Here is a 25,921-nt window from a genome sequence, read left to right as displayed (position 1 = left end):
GTTTAAGCATTGCTCAGCTGTGTTGTGGTGCAATCTTTTCGCAATATTTGACTAAATTAATTTTGAATTAAATGGTCAACTAAAATGCGGCCGCCCTAATTGTTTAACTTTCCCAAAAATAAAGGTGATGTAATTTTAATGTGTAGATATTATTTATATTGGAAATAAAAAATAATTATTTTAGAAGGATTAAAACTAAAAATTACTCTCCAATTAGGGATTATTCAATAAATTTAACAAAAATTACAAAAAAAATATTTGCATCAAACATACGAGAAGTTGAAACTTTGAGTAAAATTTTATATAATTAAAAACTGATAATTTTTTTAAAAGATTCAACATTTTTAAATCTGATCAGAAATAGCTTAATTAATTATATTGTCGATGATTATCTAGAGTATTTATAGTTTGGCTTTAAAGTCAAATCAAAGACAATATACTTTCTTGTATCCTACATTGCGTATTTATTTATTTATTTATTTATATATTTTTACCTATTGTATGAACATCTTACAATTTACAAATTTATGCATAATCTACAGTAAGAATTTCATAAATTTCTGAGCATTTTTGTTTGACTTAAAATTATCGGACTCATAATCTCGAACTAGCTATCGTAGTGTTCGCACTAAAAATTTTGAGAAAATATCTCTATTGTGCCAAATGTTATATTCACCTATCATCAATGATCAAGTATTTGTTCACACATAAGGAATCCGACATGAGGCAGAGGAGAAGCATTGTACTTTTGAAAATATTGCGATTTAACGACAAGCTAATATCCGAGCAAAGAAAACAAGATAGCTGTTGCCTTAAGTCGTAAGATGATCTAAGCTTCAGTATGAAAATAAGAACACAATACTTCATTGCAATGCTTCACATTTTTTATAATCTTGATTTATAGTAATCTTATTGGTGAAAAACATTGATGAGTTGATTAATTTCCATACAAAATCAAATTATTTTATATTTTTGACATGAAAATTAAAATTGGACCAATTTCAAGCATAATTCAAGCCAGAATTAATTTGTTCCATAAAAACTCGGGAAATTTGGTTTTCAATCTATTTCTAGGACATAGTCTCAAGTATTTATCAAATGATTTACATTTATTTTTACATATGAGATCTATGATTTTTTTTCAGTTGAACTTGACCTCGCATGTAAGGATCTACATAGATCATTTGACGCATGTTCAAGATAATACCATAAATGTAGCATCTCATTATCTCGAAATTTGATATGTTTACTAATATATTATATAAATATATATACAAATGAATGGATTTATTTGCCAACCGATTAATATCAAGACAATTCAATTAATTTTAAAAAGTTAAATGTAAAAAATAATAAAAGTAATTCTTTGGACTATGTGCTTGCATCCATCAAAGTCAACATATTAATGTTGCTTAATGTGTAAACTTGGAATAATTCATATATCTATCCTCTATAAATTAATATGCCACATTGGACAAGAAAATTAAAACAATGTAAGAAGCCAGCCAACCTAAAATTGTACTTTCTCTTTCATCACATCTAATTGTCATCTCTGTGATGAACTCAGAGATAGACATGATTAATGAACAACATATCAAAATTACACACACGCATTGGCTTCGGAATATATATACACACACATACACACACACACACACACGCATTGGCTTCGGAATATAAACACAAGCAATTATCATTAAGTATCTAACATTTTGAGAAGTTTATATGAACTATGGTTTAGGATATTAATTCAAATAATGAGAATTAACATAATTGTATTATCCCACGTTGAATCAATTTTTTAAACTAATTAAATTAGAAAATAATTATGATATGTTTATCTTTCAATTTATTATCTCGTCCTTACTTCATGATCTCATCCCACGATTACGAGTGCGTATTATTGCAAAATATTTTCTATGCTGATTAAATTAGTTTCAATTTTTTCCCCGGTAGACTTTAACCTATTTTCTAATATTCTTTAATTGTTTATGGCGATCTGTTGCATGTAATTAATTGTTAAATGATGTATTTGATTTGTTTTTTTGTGGAACGAATACTTTTAATTTAAATTCATTGTATTAACCATATTATATGAATTAAATTTAATCATTACAGTTCATTAGGAAAATAAAGACAAATCAGGCATAATAAATTAATATTTCGAACCACAGCAGCAATTTAATATTTCACTGTGGTGCTAAAAAAGTCCCCTTTGAAAGTATAGGATGGGTGTTGACGAATGGAGCTGATTCGCGAGTTTTCACTCGAAAAATATTTGATTCGTATTCGATTCAAAAAATAGTTGATTTGTATTTGATTTGTACTTGAACATATTCGAACTTTTTGAACCAAATTCGAACCCAAATTATTTTGTTCGATATTTCACAAACTTTAATATTTTATTAATATAATGTAACTATATATTGAATAAATATTTATAGCCTTTTAAGTAGATATTCTCAAACAATATTTCGAATAATTTACGAACATCTTCGAATCTTTCGAGTCGAACTCGAGCTTTAATTCGAACCAAAATTGTAAGTTTTCGAACTTCAAATCGACGTCGAACTCGAATAGAACTAATTTGAACCGAATTCGAGTATTCAAATTTTCGTCACATTCGATTCGTTTTTCGTTTACATTGCGAATAATTAGTGAATTCGAATTTATTTAACATATATAAAATAACAGTGAACAATAATAATGACAATATTCTCAAAAATAAATAAGATGATTAAATTCTCTATATACTTATATATAATATATAAGAAAACACAAAAAATCACTTAATTTATGTAGTAACAAAAAGAATGTGTCATTTCGATATTATATCTTATTAAGTTACAAATTTCATTTTATAATATTTTGCTACAAAAAATAATAAATTATATAGATTTAACGGGAATATATAGTAATCATCTTAAATAAATTATGACACTTTTTTTATTATTATAATTACAAATTCAAGTAATTCACTCTAAACTTTATTTATTTTTTCTTTTTAAAGAAAATAGGTCCCAAAATTCAGGGCCGAAGAAGCATTTTAAAAAAAAAAAAAAATTCCAAACAACAATTTTTTTTTTTAAGAAATTAAAACTCAAAAGCACCCATTAACCACTAATTAATTAGTACAATTCCAAATCAAACATAAATAAGAAATTTAAAAGAAATAAAATCCCAAATCCTAACACAAACAAGTAGATTCCCAAGCACTCGTGCGTGAACCCTTCACCCCCAGGTAGAACTTATACTTACTGCAATTTTGATTATAATTACTCAGCCGCCGGAACAACCTCCTCCTCCTGGCCGTGAACGAGAGCAGACCATTTTTGAGCTTCAACCACAGCATCTTCTTCAGCTTCCTCATCGATCTGAATCGAACCCAAATGACCCTCTTCACTCTGAAGTAAGATCTCCTGATCCTCTCCGGAACACTCTGTTTCCTGGAGAACTGGTAGCTCCGCAAGAACAGCTGCCTCTTCTCCAGCTCGGTGTATCCCGTCTCGTTTCTGAAGCTGAATATCGGGCGCATGTTGGAGTAATTGAGCGCCATGGCTGCTAGCTACGGCCTATACATACAGCGGTTTTTTTTTATTCTGTTGGTCGGGAAATGAGATTTGGGATGGGAAAGTCTGAATAAAAGTTGTTTGGTGGCGGCTTTTATTGAGAGGGAGTGGGGATGTAAATTCTTGTAATATAATCTTGTGGCTCACACCTGGATTCATTTTTAGTAATTCAAAACTCAAGTTGTTTATTGGATGATTATATATTTTTTGTCATCTGACTGTAAATATTTTGTTTTTAATTTTAATTTTTTTTTCATGGGAACGAAAACATGACATCAGAAAATAATGAAATGATATAGAACATTGCTAACATGTTAGTGGACGCATGAAGAATTTTAATTAAAAATATGTTCTTGTGAGTTTTTAATTTAAGTTATAAACGCTTCCGCAGATTTCTATCGTTCTCAGAGTTACTATTATAAAGACAATCTTGTGATTGATTGTGAGTAATAAACTGGTTTTTGGTTTATAATGCACTACGAGACTTGTTGTTTTCAATTGTGTGGTTGTAAAAACGTCGGTGTCGACTAACCCTGGTCTTGAGGCGTCACAATTGCTAAATGTTACGTCAGCACTATGATGAAAAAATAAAAAAATGCAAGTTACTGGACTAAAATCGCTAATTTATATACCTGATCAAATGAAGAAAGTACAAGTAATAAGATCAAAAATATAATTTAAATTTTATTCATTTATAATAATAATAATAATTTGTAGGAATTTATTAATTATTGATTTAATGGAAATAAATAGTAACTATGGTTTATACATGCTTTTGTTTCTTGGATAGCATGCATGTGAATCGATATATTTATTTTAATTAAAAATAAGAACTAATATATGTGCGAATTTGGCTCGAATTAGTGATAAAATTTCGAATTAGTTCGTTCAAGTTGGTTTTAGTTTGCTGAGTATCAATAATATTAATCTAATGCTAGAAAAATAGCTCGACAACATTGACTAATTAAACTTTAATGATGTTTATAAAAAAAATATATTTTAAACTCACAAGTTGATAGGAAATATTTGAACGAGACTCGATTTGGGTAAAAGAAAGTCGATTCTAATATTTAAATTTATTAAAAAGTTGTAGTATATAAAACATTAATAGGTCAATTGAGATACGATTTCATAAATTTTTATCCATGAGACGGATCAACAATATTTATATTTACAATAATAAATATTATTTTTAGCATTAAAAATAATAATTTTTTATGGATTATTTAAATAAAATATTAATATCACAAAATTAACTTGTGAGATTGTTTCACAAATTTTTTTTAAAAGAAACATTATGTACGCGTGAAATACAATTGAATTAAATAATAATTATAATTAATAATAATTTCATTCAATAATAATAATATAATAAAAAAATTTATAAGAAGTTGATTTTACGTTGTCATTGTTTCAACTGAATTTACAACAAACTACACACGATTTTATCACAAGAGATATTACTTTAAAAGATAAATTTGTTACGTAATTGATTTAACAACTTATCAAATAACTTTACAATAAAAATAATAATATAATAAATTTTTTTAATAATATTATAGATAAATAAAACAGATTGTCGATATCTTATTTATATTTTAAAAAATAAGAAAGAAATTATTGTACGTTGTATTACAAGAATCGTTTTTGTAATAAACGCTTTATTGAATTCTTGCGGGTTTGTACGTTCCATATTTCATTCACGGTTAGGACTTTTCTTTTTAAATTACGTAAGTCGTAACCAATAAACTTTTGACTTCTCTATTCCCTAAATAAAATACATTTTCCAAATTTTCTTGTTCGGGTTATGTCATTATTATATTCATTTATTTATTTTAACATAAAACCAAAACAGTTATTTTCATATGCTTAATAGATTAACTCTCGGATTTAACATTGTAACTTGGAAATTAGGTTAGTCAGATAAATCGTGTTAGACAAGCTTTGTACGAGATACTTGACCAAAAAAAAGTGTTTGATCGAAAAAATCAAAATCACTATTATTTGATATCACTATAATTTATTCTTTGAACTCGAATACCGGTGAGATTATTTATTCAAATTTTTTTTATCCATATATACGTCATGACCAAAGCCAACTAGCCCTTGTGACTTCACCATGAAAATTGTGGTGTACTAAATTAATTTGCAACAGATGGCAAATTTCTAAACCTTTGACAACAAGTTTTGTCAAATTATCATATTTTTTTCAAATAAAATAGTCAATCAATTCTAATTATTATATAACATAATCCAACCAAATCAGTTAATATTTGTAATGCTAAAAATAACTTGTACGAAACTATTAAAATAAGTTGATACGATATATTTGTCTATCCAAAGTATATGTCACGATTTAATCGGAGTAGCTGACTTATGGACCAAATAACTGACATTGCTTTAATGCTTGAAAATGAAGTTACAAAAAAAAAATGCTTACTTGTTCCAGTTGTTTTCTTTTTTTAAAAATAATTCTTTCCTAAAAAAACTAAAATACAATATTAAAAAAGAAAAATTGTAATTTCAGTTTTATCATTTGACATATTTTGAGTTTTAATCTTATAATTTATTACAGTTTGATTTTCATACAATAACTTTTTTTTTGTCTTTTTTATGTCCGAAACTACTAAAACCATCGAATATGATTTCTTTGGGACAAATTAATTTCTATGTAACATATATGAAGATAATTAAATTCGTATTACTTAAATTAAAATCAATATGAAAAAAAATAAAAGAAAAATAGAGTAAAACTGCTCTAAATAATTCAAAATTGGAGGAAAAAAGTTTTTAATTTTCATTTATTTTAGTTTATGTATATTTTAATGTGCGTAATATAAGCTTTATTCTTGTCATTTGAGTCACATAAGAGATTATCGATGTCAAATAAATAGTATTTGATGAATTTAGTGGTTTCAGACAAAAAAAGACCAAAACAAAAAAAATCAAGTTACTATATGAAAACCAAACTTTGACAAATTATATGACTAAAACTCAAAACATGTTAAATTATAAGACTAAAATTGCAATTTTCTCTAATAAAAATTGCTATTATTTGTGACAGCTGGCTTATTTAAATTACATATAAGGACCAAGACAGATATAATGAAACTTCAGATGGAAGTGTAATGACAGAGAATGAATGAAGATGATAGAGAAACAGGTAGGCAAAACTTAATAATGAGCTAAATGATGGATTAAAATGATAATTAAGGTTTAAGGATATGTTAATCAAGTGTATGCTAGCTTTTGGATTCTATAGATTTGGTTTATTGATAATTTAAACAAGTCTTAGAGAGAGACTACTTTCTAATCTTCCCCTAATCTCATTATCGTCTCACTATAATCACATGATTAAGTCGGAACTTCAAATGATTTGAAATTTTAATTTTTTTTTTATAAAAAAAATTTGATTAGGATTGATTATGTCTAGTACTCTCATACATTTTTATAGCTTTAGCTTAATCAGTCTCTCATTGAGCTAACTTATAGGTCGATTTGATTTAAATCAAGTGCAAATTAAGGGGATAATCCATGTATTGTGAAAAGAAGACTGATCAAGTTTTAATATCCAAAGAGTAACTCCTCTGATACTCTACACATTTATGAGGAACCAAATGACAAAGGTGTGCAAGGTCTCTCAAATCTAAGACGAGATCTCGAATTGTAACAAACTCATCCCGATCTAGTTAATAAGAATGACAGGTGTGTGCGGATATTGGTCACACCACCAACTTTCATGAAGATTGAAGAATATTGTACTGTATACTAAATGACTAGAGGAATTGTCACTGAACCTTTCATCAACTTTGTATTCATGCACCATTATGAGAGCTGAATTAATTAATGAGATGGAAAGGCAATTCATAGAACATGCAAAATTATTCATCCACCTTATATTAATTCAACTAGAAGGCCTTCACCTGCCATGCACTTAGTTGTCATATAATGGTACCATAGGAAATATAGTTAGGGTTAGTGGGTAAGATGTGGAGATCAACTTGACGAACGCGGATATAGCTGCAAGCCCTAATGCTTCGAATAATCTGGTGTATGATTGTTGCTTCGCCCTGCATGACTATGCGAAAAAAGCTGTGTTCTAGGCAAAGAGGATGGAATGCAGGTATGCTACACTTGTTTTGAGAAGAACTAGATAGGAGGAATCAGAGTTTTAACTATTATTATTATGATGTGATCTCTAACCAAACTCGGTAGATTCAATGGTAGCATTCGCTCTACCTCGATCGGTCATAGAAACAGAATCGCCTAAGCCCGAAACTCCTATTGTCACAGCTGCTTCTGCATTCGTGCAATTTACTTAGTCTGGTATACTCCTAATGAGCTACTTGTCTATATTTAACCATTATTCGTCGAATTTTAGTTCCATACGTACATCCGTTGAATTTGGAATCTTGCAACATTTATCATATAATGATGAAGAATTTTGTATAAAAAATACCAGAAATTTTTGAATCTTTTATTCAATATTTGTCCAAAAGGGATTTGTAAAGGTAATGTCACATTTTGATCGAACGTCTAGCCACTATATGTCGATATCACACCACCAGTATTATTATTTATGATCAAGGCTTCTTTGAACACTAGTACAATGTGAAAGACTTGTTTGACATAAAAATAATAAATAGATAGAGATTGTGTGAATCAGATATATGTATTGTGTGGAGTGTTGTAGCACCTTAACACAAACATACATCATAAGAATAAAATTTATCACATCATTAAATTTTGATGATTAAATTAAGACAAAATTAATCATGCACAAGTGTTGTGCATGTTACACTTGTGCTTTGCCTCGTGACAAAAGATTCATTAGAAAAATTTGTCGGTTTACAAAACCAATACTAGTGAATAAATAAAAGCTAATTCCCTTAACAAAGTGAGGGAGGAAAGTGCATCCAAAACATTTATCAAACCAAATTAATAACAAAAACTACGGATGCAACGTTTGTGAAGCCAAGCTCCTCTTTGACAAACATCACTCTAATCAATACAATGGTTAGGTGTTGTGCATGAATTTCTTCAAAACTCCACAACAACACTTAAATATAGAGATGTAATCGAGTCAAGCCGAGCCGAACTCTTGAATGTTTGAGCTTGACTCGTTTATAATCGAGCCGAGCTCGAGCTTTATTTAACGAATATATTCATGGCTCACGAGCTTATTCAAGTTTTTATCGAACCTAAACGAGCTTAATAAATATGAATTATACATTTAAATTTTCATTAAATTCAATAAAAAGTAAATTATATATATAGAGAAAAATATAAAATTCTTATTAAAATTTGTAAATTTATTATAATAAATAAATTTAATAGATTTTTCTATATATTTCATAAGTAATGTGCAAAATCAATAAATCAAATATCAAAACTATTATTTTTTCATCTAAGAGATGACTCATGAACTTACCATCGAACATGTTCACGGGCTAATGAGCCGAATATTGTAAAACTTGAGCTTGGTTTGTTTATCTTAACGAGCCTCATTAAACGACCTCAAACGAGCTTTTATCGAATCGAGCTTCGAATAGCTCACAGACGATTTGATTCATTTACATCCCTACTTAAATACGTCTTGGCTATGAGCTCTTTATTAAATTACCGATATATGTGCTTGATCTCCTACGACGTCTTAAAATCTTCGCTTCATCTAATCAATCTCAGCATCTATATTTGATTATTCATAAGCTTTATTTGCCCTAAACTATCATATTTAGAATTTATCAAATATCTCAGTAGTCTAGAAAGACAAAAGCTAAAGAATAGTTTGTACCTCGTATGTCTATGCATGTATGTGCGGCACACACACACACACACAGAGATATATATACTAGGAATGTTCATGTGTGATGCACGTGGATGACTAATAATGAAAAACATAATCAAAAGATTTAGATAATGTTTAAAATCGTTTGAATAACATATTGTTTATGAGTATTTATCAATCTAAATATATCAAAACACAATAGATAAAAATATATCATGACAATAAATCATATATATTCACTTATTTATATGACACTTTTCAATCCGTGTGATTATAACATAATGACAGCTCTCTCAAATTAGCAAATATATTTTTCATCCAAAATTTCATTCATAATAAAAATAAAATTAACAGAATAGTGAATTTTATCAAAACCAAAATCACAATGTACTTAAATGGAATATACATAGTGATTGTCAAATAAAATTTGCTTAATTAAATAAATTAGCATGATAATGTTAAAATAAAACCATTAAATTTGTTATTAAGTTAAATATCGATGATGCTTTTGCCAACTTTTAACCAACTGCGGGTTTTGTTTAACTTTCTCTGTTTGTTTTTAGAACACATATTATAGATAATTAAATTTATATTAGAATGGATCATTTGTAAATTAATATTGATGATTAATAATTTAATGAAATTTTTTTTAAAAATAATATCACTCAAATAAATATGTGTAGTAAAATACATATATAAATAAAATTATTCGTAATACTCAGTTAAAAAATATTATATATAAAAAATTTAATCTATAATAAATGCTAATAAATTATTACTATAATCCATATTTACTATAATTCATATTTATTATAAAAATTATCTTGGTTAAAAAATTGTATGGATTATCTCATAAATTTAATTCAAAAATAGAAAATAATTTTCATTTTTTTTAATTTCTCATTCTATGAATAAAGTTGAAATATATTGAATTTATTTCTACTTTTTCGCGCCTAATACCTCGATTTCATGTGAGCGAAATTAGGTGCAATAGGTTTCGTTAACAACTATTTTGTTTTCATCATCGTTATTTTGGTTTCACGTATAATTTTATGTTCCCAAAACTAACCAAATTAAAGTCCTAAAACCAAAAAAAATTAATAATACATTAACCTATAAATCCAAAAAAGTTATGGGACTAGTTTTGATGTTGGAATATAGAAAGTACTAAAAAATGTCAACCCATGATTCAACTTGTTTCACCCAAGTAAATTACCTCTAAAATAAAATACTGCACACAATGCACACATATCTGTTTCCTAGTGCAGGTAGCATTCTTCAAACAATTTTACGGCTCGGTCACTAAATCAGACTACGTAGCTCTACGACAAGGATTTATTCGTGTAAAATTCCTTAACCATATCGACATTTTCTCGCATTTTGGAAAATGTAGATTCGTTAAACATCTGTTTCTGTTAATTTCTTGGTGCAGGGACATTGTCCCAACCACCCAAATTACGATTTTCACAAGTACATGACGAGGACATTGGAACAACATTTCAAGAAAACCGTAGGAACAAGGTTGTAAAAAAATATCATTATTTTTACAAGAAGCCTTATTACATAAGCTTGAAACTTTTGCTGATACTGGAAATGATCTTTCAACAGCTGGTACTTATGGCTCTTTGTTGTGATCTTTTTGCTTGAAAACATTGCAGGTAAGAACTTTGAACATTCCTTTTCCTACTAGTTATAGTATTGGATGGGTTTTCATAAATTTATCATTGCTACCATTCAGATTTTTTTCGATTTGTGGGAAAGATATGATGATGAATCTAACATTTTGCACTGAATGGATATTGCAGGATATCACCTATATTTTTGGCTATCATTTTTACCGTTAGCTGTAAGTGACACAATTCTTGGTTATTAGATAAATTTACATAAACGGGCTTCGATTACCTAAACGTGCCGTGCATGTGTTTTTGTGGCTCTGTTTTTATTTTTCAACCTTTTTCAGCTGCTGCTTATCGTTGGGGTAAAATTGGAGCATATTATCACAGAGTTGGCAACTGATGCTGCACAAAGAGCTGATGAGACTGAAGGGACAAGAGTGAGACCTTCTGATGAACTGTTCTGGTTCCCTCGACCGGCCCTCGTTCTTTATTTGATTCACTTCATTTTGTTCCAAAATTCATTTGAGATCGCATTTTGTTTTGGATTTGGGTGAGTTGAAACTATCCCTCCATATTTCAAGAAAATTATTTAAACATGCTATTATTTTTGCGCAAAATTCTGGTAAAAGTTACTGTTTTTTCTTCCCAGAGCACATATGGATTCAGGTCATGCATCATGGAAGAGCTAGGATTCATCATAACTAGAATTGTCGTTAGGTATAGAATCAAAACACCATATATAAAAAAAACGATTCAATCTTCATTCCGGCCTATAGTTTAGCTCGTAATCCTTGGTTTGCAGGGTGATTGTTCAACATCTTTGCAGTTACAGCACTTTTATCTTTATATGCCTGGGTCACACAGGTAAACTAAAAGCTTTGTCATGGCCATTCATACTTTGTGTAAAAATGGAAATTTTAATATATTCTATAGTCAAGGACTTTGTGATATATATCTTTTTAAAAAGAGGATTTTTCTTTGCTGACAAAACACTAGGACCTTTGTTAATCAATAAAAGCATACTTCTGGCTGGTCTAGCAACAATTTTGAGATATTGGAGCTTGAAAAGCAGATGGTTGGCATGTTTAGGCAGACGGTTTTCGACGAGTTTACACATGGACTCATACTGGACTGGGCAGCATCATCAAATAAAAAAAAGATTGCTGAATCAAACAAATGGTCCCATTTGCGGTGTTGCTCAAGAAACAGCAGCGGCAGCAGAATCTGTAATTGAACTTTCACGTCCAAACAGTTCTGGGATCCCATTTACTTGGAAAAAAGATTAGTAATATGTTGTTTCACATTAATTTCTCCTTGTTATCTGTACTATCAATCGTGCAGAAAAAATGTACTGAACACAAAGCTAGAAAATGGGAATTCTAATGGAAAAATGTCACAGATTTGGGATTAGTTACAAAGTTCTATTCGGTTTAATCCTTGAATGTTAGTTCATTGTTCTATAAATATTTAGACACAATACAAAGGGATAATAACAAGACCCTTTGATACTGAAAGTCTGAAATCATTTACAAAAAGAGATCTACACTAAGCCAAAGTTACGGTACAGACGCTACAAAACTAAGATTCTGTTTTCCAAGTGCTATTTTATTAAGCTCCAAACTGCTATTGCCAATGGCAGGGCATTCGCTGTTTGCCTCTGTCGTTTCAAGATCTTTCAATGTTCTTTTAGCATAGACGGTGAAACCAATGGTCGCGATTATTGCAATCATGAAAGAAATAACATTATAAATCACCTCCACTGAAGTAAGGTGATGGTTGCCATACTGGACATCTGCTAGCGTCCTTATAAGCCGGCCACTGAGAAAACAGACCCCCAAATGCAGATACAATGACCCGTGTCAAAAATTAAAATACGAAGAAAAGAAAGAGTTGTACACCATTTCCAGGAAAAAGAACGAATGTGAAGGTGAGATGAGCTGTAGATGTAAAGGAAGGCTTCAGGAATCATTCCAGCAACTGATCCGCATAAATAAGGCCAGACTCTCATTCTAGTTACCACAACCACGTAATAAAATATCGTGTATGGAAATGGCGAAATCCTAAAAAGAGCAACCATTTTAAATTGTTGAAACCAACTTCCTTCTCCAACCAGCCTAATCATGGCAGCTTTTTTAGGCCATCTATTCAACCATTGCTGAGTGTGCATCAAAAGAACGGAGAATTTGAGAAGAATGTCAGATAATAAAAGGTCAGGATAAAAAAACCAAAGCCTGTTTAGTCAGGAAAGAGTATACCGAGAAACAAATGTGGAATTTGACTATTTCTTACATGAATTCTGTCTCGAAATAGTAATCCGATTAAATAAGGTAGCATCATTCCTATGGTTGTTCCAACCATGATTATAACAAATCCGAAGCCATATCCAAAAATCATCCCAGCTAGCCACATGGATGGACCAGAGGGAATTAGAAACACAGGGAATAAAGCCAAAGAAGCTACGAGTACAAGTGCAAGAACTGGACGACCAAATGCAGTGGATTCCCATCGCAAGATTGGAAAAAGAACCTATTTAAAAAATTGAAATACAGATCAAATGCTTTGGAAAACTTTCACAAAAAGTTCTTTTTCAATAAAGAGCGAAACAAAGTAAAAAAACTGGAAAAGTTATGAAGTAGAAGAGATAAATAAGTCAGAAAGTAAAACTTGAACTACCTTCTGTATAAGAAAGGGCATTCCCCATTTTTAAGAATACAAGGAAAATAATTATCAAGATTGAACACCATGCTACTGCCTTGATCAACCATATAAGAGATTTTTTTCTCGATTGTGTTTGAGATTCAAAAGTTTTTGCTTCAGGTATCCTTATTTCGTTGATAACCAATCTTGTATATCCATCGTTGTCCCTTACTTGGCTGCTGCCGCTGTTGGAATGTTTTTTCTCCAACTCTTGGGTTGAATGTGGAATATTCATCGTGACTCCAGATGCCTACAAATAGGACAAACTACAAAAAAGTGTTAAAACTGTTATGAGGTAGAGAAGTTATAACATTAGCACATTAAGGACATAAAATCTGCAATATCTCCTAAATTACAAATATAGTAAGATGCCACACAAATTCTTAAGTTGAATCAACCACATAGAATTGTCCTAGAGATTGAAAAAACATATCTACCACATATGTACAATGCCCTTAGATGAATGTTATTTATAATTCGAACTTAAATTAAGCAACTTGCAGGAATAGAAAACAATGGTTTATAGAAAATCTGACCAAGAAAAGGGAAAAAAACAATGTCTTTCAATTCCTTGAACCTCATAATTTTGCTCCACTAGAGTCACTCTCCTTTCTTCCTATTTGAATCTGCTATGTATTTCACTTCCGCATCTTTCACAGTTTTCCTAATTCTTACTAAGATTAGCGACATTAGTTACTCTGATAAAGATTGGCAGAACCAAGAACTTAACCAATGGGTAACCGGCCGAGGAACCTAAACTTCTAAATAAGTTCAAGCAAATTGGATCTGCCTCTCTGCACAAATGAAATCTCAACTTTTGGTCGACTGACTAGATCAACCGGTAGTTTAGTCATGGCTTTTGCCACACCCCAAATTGTGGGAGGTGCATGCATGAAGAAAGTGGTGACAGATATGAAGTAGTTATGAACAAGTTCTAGCAGCACTTGAAAGCTGGTGGTGTAGTAGGTCAAATTATATTGGGTTCTGGAGTGTGAAAAACCCCCTAGTGCATACAAAAGACTTCATTTAGATTGAAAATTGCTACTTCTGTGCCAAGGATGAAAGCTCAATAAAACCATTGTTCTAAAATTTGAAATCTGTAGCAAGGCTGAGTCGAAAATCACAAGAAGAATAAATACACCAATAATCAAGAATCATCAGCCAACCAAGTCTATTCTTAAAAGTATTCCCCAAACCTCTGAGCAAACGAAAAAAGATAAAAAAATAAAACACATTTACCTTTTGCAGATCAAGGATATCTCTCAATTTCATAAGATTCCAACTTCCTTTCTTCGATGCCCAAAAATATTATACAGGAACTGAAAGAACAGATTGGAATAAAATATAAAAAATAATGTAACAAATAAAAAAGAGAAGGTGAACGAGGATCACAAGAAATAGAAAGCTTCATACTTCTACACAACATGGGTAAAATACCAAAAATAAAAATAACAAACAGTTTCAAACTCTAAACTTCATAAAACAAAAGTAATAAAATACAGTTAGCCAACATGAAAACCAAAACCCGAAAAGAAGAGAGTTTGCATGTTAAATAACTCAAAGAAAATGGGAACTCGCCTGATTACCACCTACTTCTTTGCTTCTTGTTAACCCACCAGGAGCTTTCTTGTTGGGTCGGTTATATTTTCCTTTTCTACGACTTCATTCTTCTTCTCCTTACTTTAAAGGATGATTAGTATCGAACCATTAGATTGAGGAATCCTGCTTTGTGAATTTCATAATTAGAGGAGAAAAATGAATTTTCGAGGTGAATTTCAAATATTTCTACACAAAAACTCATACAAAACGCTCTTGCCAGGCAAACGGTCTCTCTTAAAATTTGTTATGCATACATATGAAAAAAAAATAGGAGAATTTTGTAAATTCAAATGGCTTTCTTTTATATTATTATTATTTTTTTCTCCTGTACTCGAGGCTTTTTAAGACCTGATAAACTATATATACTAGTGCACCGACGCATATAATATTTTTTATAATTCATTTGATTTATATTTAAATGAGGATCAAAATATAATTATAAGAAATAGTGAGAGACTACACTGTAATTTTTATATATAAATTAAAAAATAAATTGAAAAATAAAAGAATAATAAAATGACCTCAGTAATAATTAAACATATAACCTAAACCCAAAGAAATAATGACTCTATCCGCTAAACAACATATAACTTGCATCAAAATTTTAACATTTTATTAATATATATAATTATTAAAACAGACCATGACACCAAAGTTAGTTACTCTATATGTCTCATTTTTAATAAAATACTCTATATATATATATATATATATAATAATAATAATAATAATAATAATAATAATTTACCTACATTTTATATCATATTGAATAATGAATATGATAATCTTTAACTCTCATCCAAAATATTGTAGTCCATTGTTGCTAACTTATTATTTAGTATTAAAATTAAATGTTATGATTTGTATATAATTTTAATGAATAGATTAACTTTTAGACTTTTTTGTTGTGTATTTACTACAATTAAAACAGTGTCTAATGTTTAATGGGTTTGCGGGAGTTTTGGAGCAGGGCATGTCTAAAAATGAGGAGGAGCAAAAAAATGACAGGTCTCGAATCAAATTTTTCTTGGCAGAATAGGTTTCAGGGTTGGCTAAATCGCTTAATAAATTCTTTAAAAATATGTATTCTGAATAAATACAGAGGTATAATATTAATGCATTATTTTTTGGGAAACTAAATTATTTTACTTTACACAGAAAATAACTGAATGCAAAGATAAAATATCTAAAAACATATGATCGACTTGTCAGACTGCTTTACTCTAATTCATATTTGATTATTTTATCTTGTTTATTTAAGTTAATGTCGTTATTTTAATAATTTTACTTGTACACCCACTCTCAACAGCATAGGAAATTATAGGCCAAATAACTAGGTTAGAGTATAAGAAGATCATCTAATCGATTGACATTTCAATGATCCATTTGGAGCTAACAAAGGGAACTTGCCCGCAGACCTGATTACACACGACTGTTTGGTCATGCACCCACCCCCGTAATCCGACCTCCCGAATCAAGCTCTCATGAAGGCCCCTAATGGATCGCTCAGCATAGATGGGCTCGCGTGTTATGATCATCTAGATAAGACTCAAGAATTTTATTTGTAAATTCAGTGCCACGATCACTTCGAATTCTATCTATCCCATAAGATTTCTCATTTTGAATACGTTTTAGAAACTTGATATATCGGTTGGGCAATAGTATGATCCTTACCACTCAGGAATATTACCCAAGTAAATTTTGAAAAATCATCGATGATAATAAGGATGTATTTCATTCCATCTAAGTTTAGTACTAATATGAGTCCAAAGATATTCATGTGCAATATTTCTAAGTATCGAGATGTCAGTTTACTCTCTTTATTTTTAAAATTAGATCTAATTTTCTTACCAAACTGACAACTGAACCTACCTTATTTTTCACAAAATCGATTTTTGGTAGACCAAAAACCAAATCTTTCTCACACAAATTATTAATTGATTTAATGTTTAGATAATTAAGTTTATTATGTCATAACAATTTTTATCATGATTAATAGCTACAAAACAAGTCGGAGTCAGTAAGGTTCGATTATGAACATCCTTAATTAAGTAGTCAATCTTATGAAATTCAACTCGGTAACTATTATCATATGCTGATTGATATTGATTAAATTATAGCGCATATTTTCAACAAGTAAAACATCTAATAACTATATTTTGCTGCGTAATCTTACCATTACTCACGATCTTACTATTTGCATTGTCAACAGAAGTAATCTTGGGTCATTCACATCAGATCAATTCTATCAGCAGTTGGGCTTGTGTCATGCGCATCGAAAATCCACTGTCCAAATATCATATTGAATGCTTCAGTACTTCTTTATTATTAACATGCAGACACAAATGTGATTAACTAGTACCCAATCTTATTTGGGTCCAAACTGAATTAGTCATTTTGTAACCCACAATTGGATCATTATGATCGACCAACCATTTTAGTTTTTCACGAATTATTGTGCACAAACATGTTTGTGTGGTCCTGTGTGACAGAAACAAACTGTTGTTTCACTTTCCTCACTTCATTGGTCACCCTATATCTCTTCTAAACAAGCTTACTTCTATGGTATTTTACCCTTAATAGAGTCGTGTCTTACCAAACTGAATTTGTGGCCAGACCAGTTGGGCTTCGCATGAGAACTCTTTGGTCTATACCCCATCTCAAATTTTCGGTCCTTGTTCATCTGTTCAATAGGATTTTCCAACTTAAGAGATAGGGTTCCGATGTTCGTCAATGTGCAAGATAAAAAAAAAAAACTAATGAATTTAGTTTTGCCTTTGTATAGGCACACTTGATCATTACCGTCAGCGAAGTTTCTATAATTGATACTGAAACCGAGACATGTCTTGTCTCTTGATGGATTATGCAGCTCTTGCATTTTCTCAAAGCTAACTGAAGACTTGTTTCAAAGTTTTATTAGCTCGTGTAATTTCTTGTTCTTAGAAATCAGCTGTTGATGCTCAACTTGTACTCGTTCATTCTCAGTTAGTAGTTTCACAACTTCTGCCCTTAGACTCGACACTTCACCTGACTGTTTCTGGCTACAATCTGTTTACCTGTTAGGCAAGATTGAATGCTTAACTTTAAATTTCTCAAACAATTGAGAAAGTATCTTATAATCATTAACCATGTCATGAATTGTTGTGACAAGATCATCTCGTGTGAATTCAGTTGAGATTGTTAGGAATTATGTTGTTTGACAGTTATGAATAAATACGTAAACATCAATTAAAATAGCAAATTTGTGTTTTATCAGAATTAGGTGTTGTGCCAGATGTTACAACATCTCGGACAACATGCAGCGGAATATTAACTTTTATAACACAAATCGACTTTAAATGAATAAATGGACAAGATTAAATATGCACAAGTATAAATACTTGTGCGGTGCCTTATGGCAAAAATTAATCACTAGAAACCAAATCGTTTACACAAAAACCTATCACTAGTGATTTTCACGAAAATCAATTCTCTCAACACTTTGAGAAAATAAAGCTTTCTAAAAACAAATAACCAGAATAAAAACTAAAACAAGAAAGCAAAACGTGAAGCCAAAAAAAGAATCCACGAAAACGATCTTCAGGCAACTTCTTCACGGATGTTGTCTGCAAATGTTCCCAACACTCAAGGCAACACGTGATCACCACTCTTCAACAAACAGCACGATCCTTGATCTCTTAAACAAACAGCACGATCCTTGATCTCTTATTTATAGATGTAGACTTTTATCTCCACAAAGAAACCTATATCATAAGGAAAGTAAGAGTTTTATTAGAATAAACTCTATTTAACCATTGATATCATATCTCTTTAAATCATTCCAATAAAAACATATCTAGACTACTTTTGAATGATTATCTCCTAATATAAGAAAGGCAAAATCACATAAAATAATCAACTCAATCAAATCAATAAGGAAAAATATTTTTAGAGAAATAATTAAAAATCTAGGGAATTATAACAATTAAAGTCGAGAATATTATTTCTCTTCAATCTCTCTCTTTTTTCCTTTCTTGGATAAAAATGAGATCAAACCCTTTTATCCTTGATTTAGCTCAAATACACTCCCCCTGAGTTAGTGAACTTTTCTCCCCCTGAATAAAATACTGTTAGTAAGAGTGTTGTTAGTAATGTTGGCAACATTCAAGATAACACCTGCAATAGTTTCATTAACAGTTTATAAGACGACTACATCTGGGGAGAGATAGCATAAGACGACTACATCTGGGGAGAGATAGCAGCCTAGACCGAGATATTAGCAAAATAAGAACACAAACAGAAACATAAAGAAAACTCTAAACAAAGAATCTACGCATCATCATCTTCATCACTACTGTCCTCCTCCTCTTCCTCTTCATCATCCTTGGTCCCTGACGGACCAGCACCAATTTGAGCAACATCTCTCCCCTTTTTGTCCGGGAAAGACACCTACGTCCAAGAGAAGCCTGAGGTCAGCAGCCAAATCCTCATAATACGCCAAGTCTGCCTTAAGCTGGGATATTTTTTTGAGAGCATGGTCGAGATGAGCTTGAACTCCAGCTACAGTAATCTTCACAAAACCAGCAGTTGGTGTATGAGAGGTGGAGCATTGAGAAAGTCCAGAAGCAGGAGGTGCTGTGGTAGGGTCTATCCAGGGAAGGTCAATCTTGAGGTTTCCTTTGAAGAAGGCAGGGGCGATTTTGATTGTTTCACTGGATTCAGACAGTCCCTCACTCACATCTCGAACAAATCCCTGGGATACCAGTATCCCATAGATCAAACTGGGAAACGGGAGCTTAGATGACTTCAATCCTCCATTTGGATACTGTATGACAGTATAAAAGATGAGACGCCCAAGATTCAAAGTGCAATTGCCAATGGCAAACAGAGTCAGTGCCTGGGACTTAGTGACCACCGTAGTGTTGGTGGTTGGTGTCCAGTTTCGGATGGCAATCTTGTGCAGCACCGAGTATAGGGACGTGAGATTTGAAGCGGAGACCTTATGGGGATGAGCAGGGAATTTTCCGAGCACGCCACCAGTTAGGACAAAGATTACCTCATCAAGATCCGGTTGAGGACCTACAGCAATTTCAGGTGTACTGGAATAAGTATTTATGACATGAGGGTTGAAATCATACAACCTGTTGCGTACAAACACTTGACCAAATTTTGCCGAGCTCACATTGCCAACACCCGACGAGAGGTTGCCATAGAATTCAAGCACGACTTTGGGGCAATAAGGCTGTACAGAGGAGATGGTGTAGAACAGTCCGCGAGACTTGAGAAAATCTATCAAATTGTGTCGAGAGAAGGCTTCCATATCAGCATTGCGTTCTTCAATAAATCTCCGGTTGGTGTAAAGATCCTAGTTGGAGAATGATGTCTCAGTATAGAACTTGGTATTGAAGCTGCTGTCTAGATCATACTCACTGAGGTCAGTGTTGTCTGAGGTGTCCTCAACATCCAACACAACATTTGTAGCAGCAGGTACATCTTGATCTCTTGTATCATCAGAGGCAACGTCCTCATCAGGGGCTCCCGCTGAGTGATGAGAGTGTGTACCAGAGTCTTCACTGTCATATAGGGTGGTGGTAGCTTCAGTCTTCTTCTCAGACACATGCTGGATGGGAGAGACATGTGCAGGAGAGGCAGGGGCATTCTTTTTGGCCTTTTTTCAAATCAGCCAACACCTGGGCCAAAGATACTTCATCCTCATCAGACGAAGAGTGTTCCTTAGGTGCATCCTGTGTGGCATGAACAGGTGGGTGCGAGTCTTCTGTGGATGACGAGGAAGACTTGGTGGCAACCCGTGGTGCAGGATTTTTGCGGGCAACTAACTCGTAGTCTCCATCATTTGAATCATCTCCCGACGTCTCTGCCGGATCAATGAGTGAAGGGCGAGTGGAGGGTTGTCCCTTGTAGCGAAATCGCTTGCCTGGTGTGAGGTCAGGGTTATATCCGGCCTGCCTTTTTGAGTGTCTTTTTGGAGGAGAGGGTGGATCGAAAACCCTGATGATAGGTGGGTTATCAATGTCCAGTGCATTTCCAGGCTCACCAGGTGCAATAATCTCCAGGGGTTCCGGCGTAAGAGCAGAGGGGATGATCTGTAAGTTGGAACCCGTGGGTGTTGCATCGGATGTTGCTGGAGATGGGGCAACATCCTCTGTGTGACCCATTTCACTGCGGATATCTTGAGGATCAAAACCCTTTCCTGCCATTGTTTAGATTGTGAGAAACAAAAATTTGCCCAAAACGAAGAGTAGAAGCGAAATTTGCTAGCAAGAAAATTCGAGAAACAATTAGGCAAGTAATGATAATTTAGGCTATGTAAATCAAGAGGATAAACATGAACCTACAGTGCAACGGTAACATGCCATATCAGTAATTGACTCAGTCTAACGGTAAAAAAAAATGGCATACAAAATTTAACCGTTGCTATCTTCAAAAATTATCTCGATAATTATGTGCAATTACTTTTCAAAATAAGTCCAGAAATAAAATCCACGTCGAATTTTAGCTCCACTTAACATTAAAGAGCACATGATTTCGATTTCCTGTAAAAATTGGATTTGTATAGAAATTTTTTTTGTTTCATACGAATATCCTTATGACATGACAAAATTCACCATGTTATGTTTATGCATGATTTATGGATGCCTAATAACAGAATGCAACATAAATAAAAACATGAGAGTAAATATGAGATATGTGTACAGATAAGGTGTTGTCCCAAATGTTGGCAACATCTTCTGACAACACCTACAATACCAGAAACAATTTTCAGTTTTTCTTCACACTAACTTGTAAACTTTCTGAACATAGAAGTGGCAGTTCCCACACTAGAAGAACAGTCTTCAATGGACTCTTCTAGGTAGCTTTTTCCATTTTCTTCTATTTCTGTGTTAACATTTAGAAGGGGTAGCTCCCGCACTAAAAGTCCAGCCTTCATTGGGCTACTTTAGGCAGCTTTTTCCATCTTTCCTTCTCATCACAGATCCAAAATTTTAATCACAATTTTTCAAATTCTTCTTGGATTACTTGTCACAATGGTTAAGGTCAAGTGACTATTCTTCAATTCTTTTGTGATCAAATTCGCATGTAAAGGTGTGAAGTTTTAAGAGGTAACTAGGAATTGTAAGTGCATCAGAAAATTATGCTACACAGTTTCAACACAACATATCACAATATGAATGTAATGCAGTATGTCTAAGTCCTAAAGATGCAAATGCATGGTAGATGTTGTCCGAGATGTTGTAACATCTGAGACAACATCCAAGAATGATTAGACAGAACACATGCTGAGAGATTTCCTAAGGTTGGAGAACCTCTCAAAATCTAATGCTTTGGTGAATATGTCGGCAGTTGGTTATTTGTATCAACAAACTCCATTCGAATCAATCTTTTTTCTACAAGATCTCGAATAAAATGATGTCTTATGTCAATGTGCTTTGTTAGAGAGTGTTGTACTGGATTTTTTGAAATGTTAATCGCACTAGAGTTGTCACAGTACATAACCAAGGGTTCACTCTTTAATCCATAATCTTCTATCATTTGATTCATCCACAAAAGTTGAATGTAACCACTTCCAGCTGCCACATCACTACAAGAAAAATCAACTTCAACAACACACCTACGACAACGGTTAAAAACCGTTGTCGTATGCTTTTTGACAACGGTTTTAGTGAAAACCGTTGTCGTAGGTGTGTTTTTTAAACAAAAGACAACGGTTTTATAAAAACCGTTGTCTTTTAGGTGTCAAAGACAACGGTTTTTGGGGTCAATGACAACGGTTTTGTAAAACCGTTGTCTTTTGAGCGTTTTTGAGGGCCAAAGACAACGGTTTATAGAAACGTTGTCTCTTAGCGTGTTTTTTTTGACAATTGACAACGGTTTTCTTAAACTGTTGTGGACGTAAAACGTATTTAGCGACGATTTTACTAAAACCGTCGCTATAGTTAGCGATGGTTTTATGTAAACCGTCGCTAATTTAAAAATACGGTATAATATCTGTCGCTATATTTAGCGACAATTTTAAATAAATCCGTCGCATATTTTTACTTAGCGACGGTAAAATCTGTCACTATATTTAGCGACAATTTTAAATAAATCCGTCGCATATTTTTACTTAGCGACGGTTGTTATTACACCGTCGCTAATTTTCGCGACGGTGTTAGCATAACCGTCGCTAAAATTAGCAACAGTTGAGACAACACCGTTGCAAATTATAAATCGCCGACGGGTCATTAATAAACCGTCGCTATTAGCGACGATTTAACTAAAACCCGTCGCAACTCTTCTATAAATACCCACTCACTCTGTCCATTTTAAAACACACAACTTCACAACACTTAAAATTTTTCTTACATAATTTTAGTTTCGGTAATTTTAAAAAATTGTTCCAAGTTTTTTAAACCCCCGCTTATTTATGTAAATTTTTTCGTTTTATTTTTTGTTAAATTTTTAAGTTTTAGTTAAGATCTTAGTCTATTTAAATTACAAGTTTTTTTTAGAATTATTAAATTGTTAAAAATAATTTTTTTTATTTTACTGAAAATATTAGCGACGGAAATCATGAATGAACTGTCGCTAAAATTAGCGACGGAATGCATTGCATAACTGTAGCTAATGTTAGCGACGGTATTCAAAACCGTCGCTAACTAGCGACGGTTTAACAAAAATCCGTCGCAATATTTATGTGTGACGATTTGTTAAAAACCGTCGCAAATTGTAGCTTCAACAACGGATAAAAACCGTTGTCTTTGAGCGTACCCTTTAACCACAGGGGCTTTAATAACAGTTTTAAAAGGCCTACAACAACGGGAAAAAACCATTGTCGTAGGCCGTTTTTCTTGTAGTGCATATTCAGATTCAGCGGTTGAAAGTGACACATAGTTCTGTTTTCTACTATGCCATGAGATCAAATTATTTCCAAGGTAGAAACAACCACCAGAAGCACTCTTTCTATCGTCTAAATCCCCATCCCAATCAGCATTTGAAAAACCAACTAGATTTGAGTTGGTTTCGTGTGTATACCATAATCCTATGTCAATGGTTCCGGCTATGTATCGTAAGATACGTTTTACGGCTTTTAAGTGAGAAATCTTAGGATTAGATTGGTATCTAGCACATAAACAAACACTAAACATTAAGCCAGGGCGGCTAGTCGTCAAGTACAAGAGACTTCCTATGATGCTGCGATATAGGGTGTTGTCAACATTTTCGGCAGCATCGTCTTTGGATAATTTTTCATTTGATCCCATAGGTGTCTTCATGAGCTTGGTGTTTTCATTAGCAAATTTCTTTATTAGATTTTTGGCGTACTTACTTTGGCACAAAAAGATGTCATCATGCATTTGTTTGATTTGTAAGCCAAGAAAGAAATGTAATTCACTAAACATACTCATTTCAAATGTAGTAGACATGCATTCAACAAAATCATTAGCATGCTTTTGAGATGAAGAACCGAATATGATATCATCAACATAGATTTGGCAAATAAGGATCTCACCTTTGGATTTTTGAATAAACAGAGTCTTATCTACCTCACCTCTTTTGAATCCAATTTCGAGTAGGTATTCAGTCAGTCTGCCATACCAAGCACGGGGTGCTTGCTTCAAGCCATAGAGAGCCTTTTTCAACTTGTACACATGATCAAGCTTATGTGGATCTTCGAATCCTTTAGGCTGTCTAACATCTACTTCTTCACACAAGATACCATTCAAAAATGCACTTTTAACATCGATTTGAAACAATTTGATTTTCATAAAGCATGCAATGGCTAGCAAAAGTCGGATTGAAATTAATGCGGGCAACATGTGCAAAGATCTCATCAAAATCAACCCCTTCAACCTGTGTGTACCCTTGAGCAACCAACCTTGCTTTGTTTCAAACGATGTTCCCTGACTCATCAGTTTTATTTTTAAAAATCCATTTTGTTCCAATTATATTGCCATGATCAGGGGGTGGGACCAATGTCCAAACATCATTTCGAATAAACTCTTCAAGCTCATCATGCATAGCATTGATCCAGAACTCATCTTTTAGTGCTTCATCTACATTTTTGGGTTCAAGTTGAGATACAAAGCATGAAAATCTAACCTATGAGTACATGGTACTCATGCACATTAGTCCAACCATTTTTCGATAGACAACTTTGTCTTTCTTTCGGGTTTGGACTTCTTCACGCATCCCTCTAATGATTTGAGATGATGGATGGTTCTTTTGGATTTTGCTTGGAATACTTGGTCCATCATCTACTGCATCATCATTGCTGTAAACATCTTCTTGTGATTCAGTGACTTCATTTTCACATGTTGTACTAGATGTTGCAACATCTGTATTTTCCAGTGGCATTTGATTTTCCAGAAGGTCTTCAACATCATCTTCAGCAGTTTTCTTCTTGAGATCTACACAATCATTAAAAACAACATCAATAGATTCCATAATAGTCCTAGTTCTTAAGTTAAACATACGATAAGCACGACTATTAGTGGCATATCCCAAAAATAAACACTTATCACTCTTTGAATCAAACTTAGCAAGTTGATCCCTGTCATTCAAAGTGTAACACACACAGCCAAAAACATGGAAAGATTTAAGGTTAGGCTTTCTTCCCATGATTATTTCATAAGAAGTCATGGTTAATCCACTTCTTAAATAGACCCTATTCGAAA

At 32.4% G+C, this 25,921-nt stretch overlaps 1 protein-coding gene and 2 pseudogenes across 1 annotated transcript; 1 reads left to right on the top strand and 2 right to left on the bottom strand.

Moving 5' to 3' along the window:
* Window positions 1-3,091: 3,091 nt before the first annotated feature.
* Window positions 3,092-3,686, bottom strand: LOC140988591 (uncharacterized). The gene has a single exon (XM_073457606.1). It carries the CDS (start codon window positions 3,554-3,556, stop codon window positions 3,188-3,190), a length of 369 nt encoding a protein of 122 aa, XP_073313707.1. The 5' UTR covers window positions 3,557-3,686; the 3' UTR covers window positions 3,092-3,187.
* A 4,000-nt stretch (window positions 3,687-7,686) lies between these two features.
* LOC140988450 (MLO-like protein 13) lies at window positions 7,687-12,358 on the top strand (annotated as a pseudogene).
* A 24-nt stretch (window positions 12,359-12,382) lies between these two features.
* Window positions 12,383-15,230, bottom strand: LOC140987496 (uncharacterized; annotated as a pseudogene).
* Between the last annotated feature and the right edge of the window lie 10,691 nt (window positions 15,231-25,921).

Source organism: Primulina huaijiensis, chromosome 11 (genome assembly GCF_012295235.1).
Source record: "Primulina huaijiensis isolate GDHJ02 chromosome 11, ASM1229523v2, whole genome shotgun sequence".
Classification (NCBI taxonomy): domain Eukaryota; kingdom Viridiplantae; phylum Streptophyta; class Magnoliopsida; order Lamiales; family Gesneriaceae; genus Primulina; species Primulina huaijiensis.
The sequence above is the reverse complement of the archived record's forward strand: the minus strand, read 5'-3'. Positions and strand labels throughout refer to the sequence as shown.

What these genes read in the sequence shown, in the direction of transcription:
- LOC140988591 (XM_073457606.1), bottom strand. Translation starts at nt 3,556, where the DNA reads ATGGCGCTCAATTACTCCAACATGCGCCCGATATTCAGCTTCAGAAAC.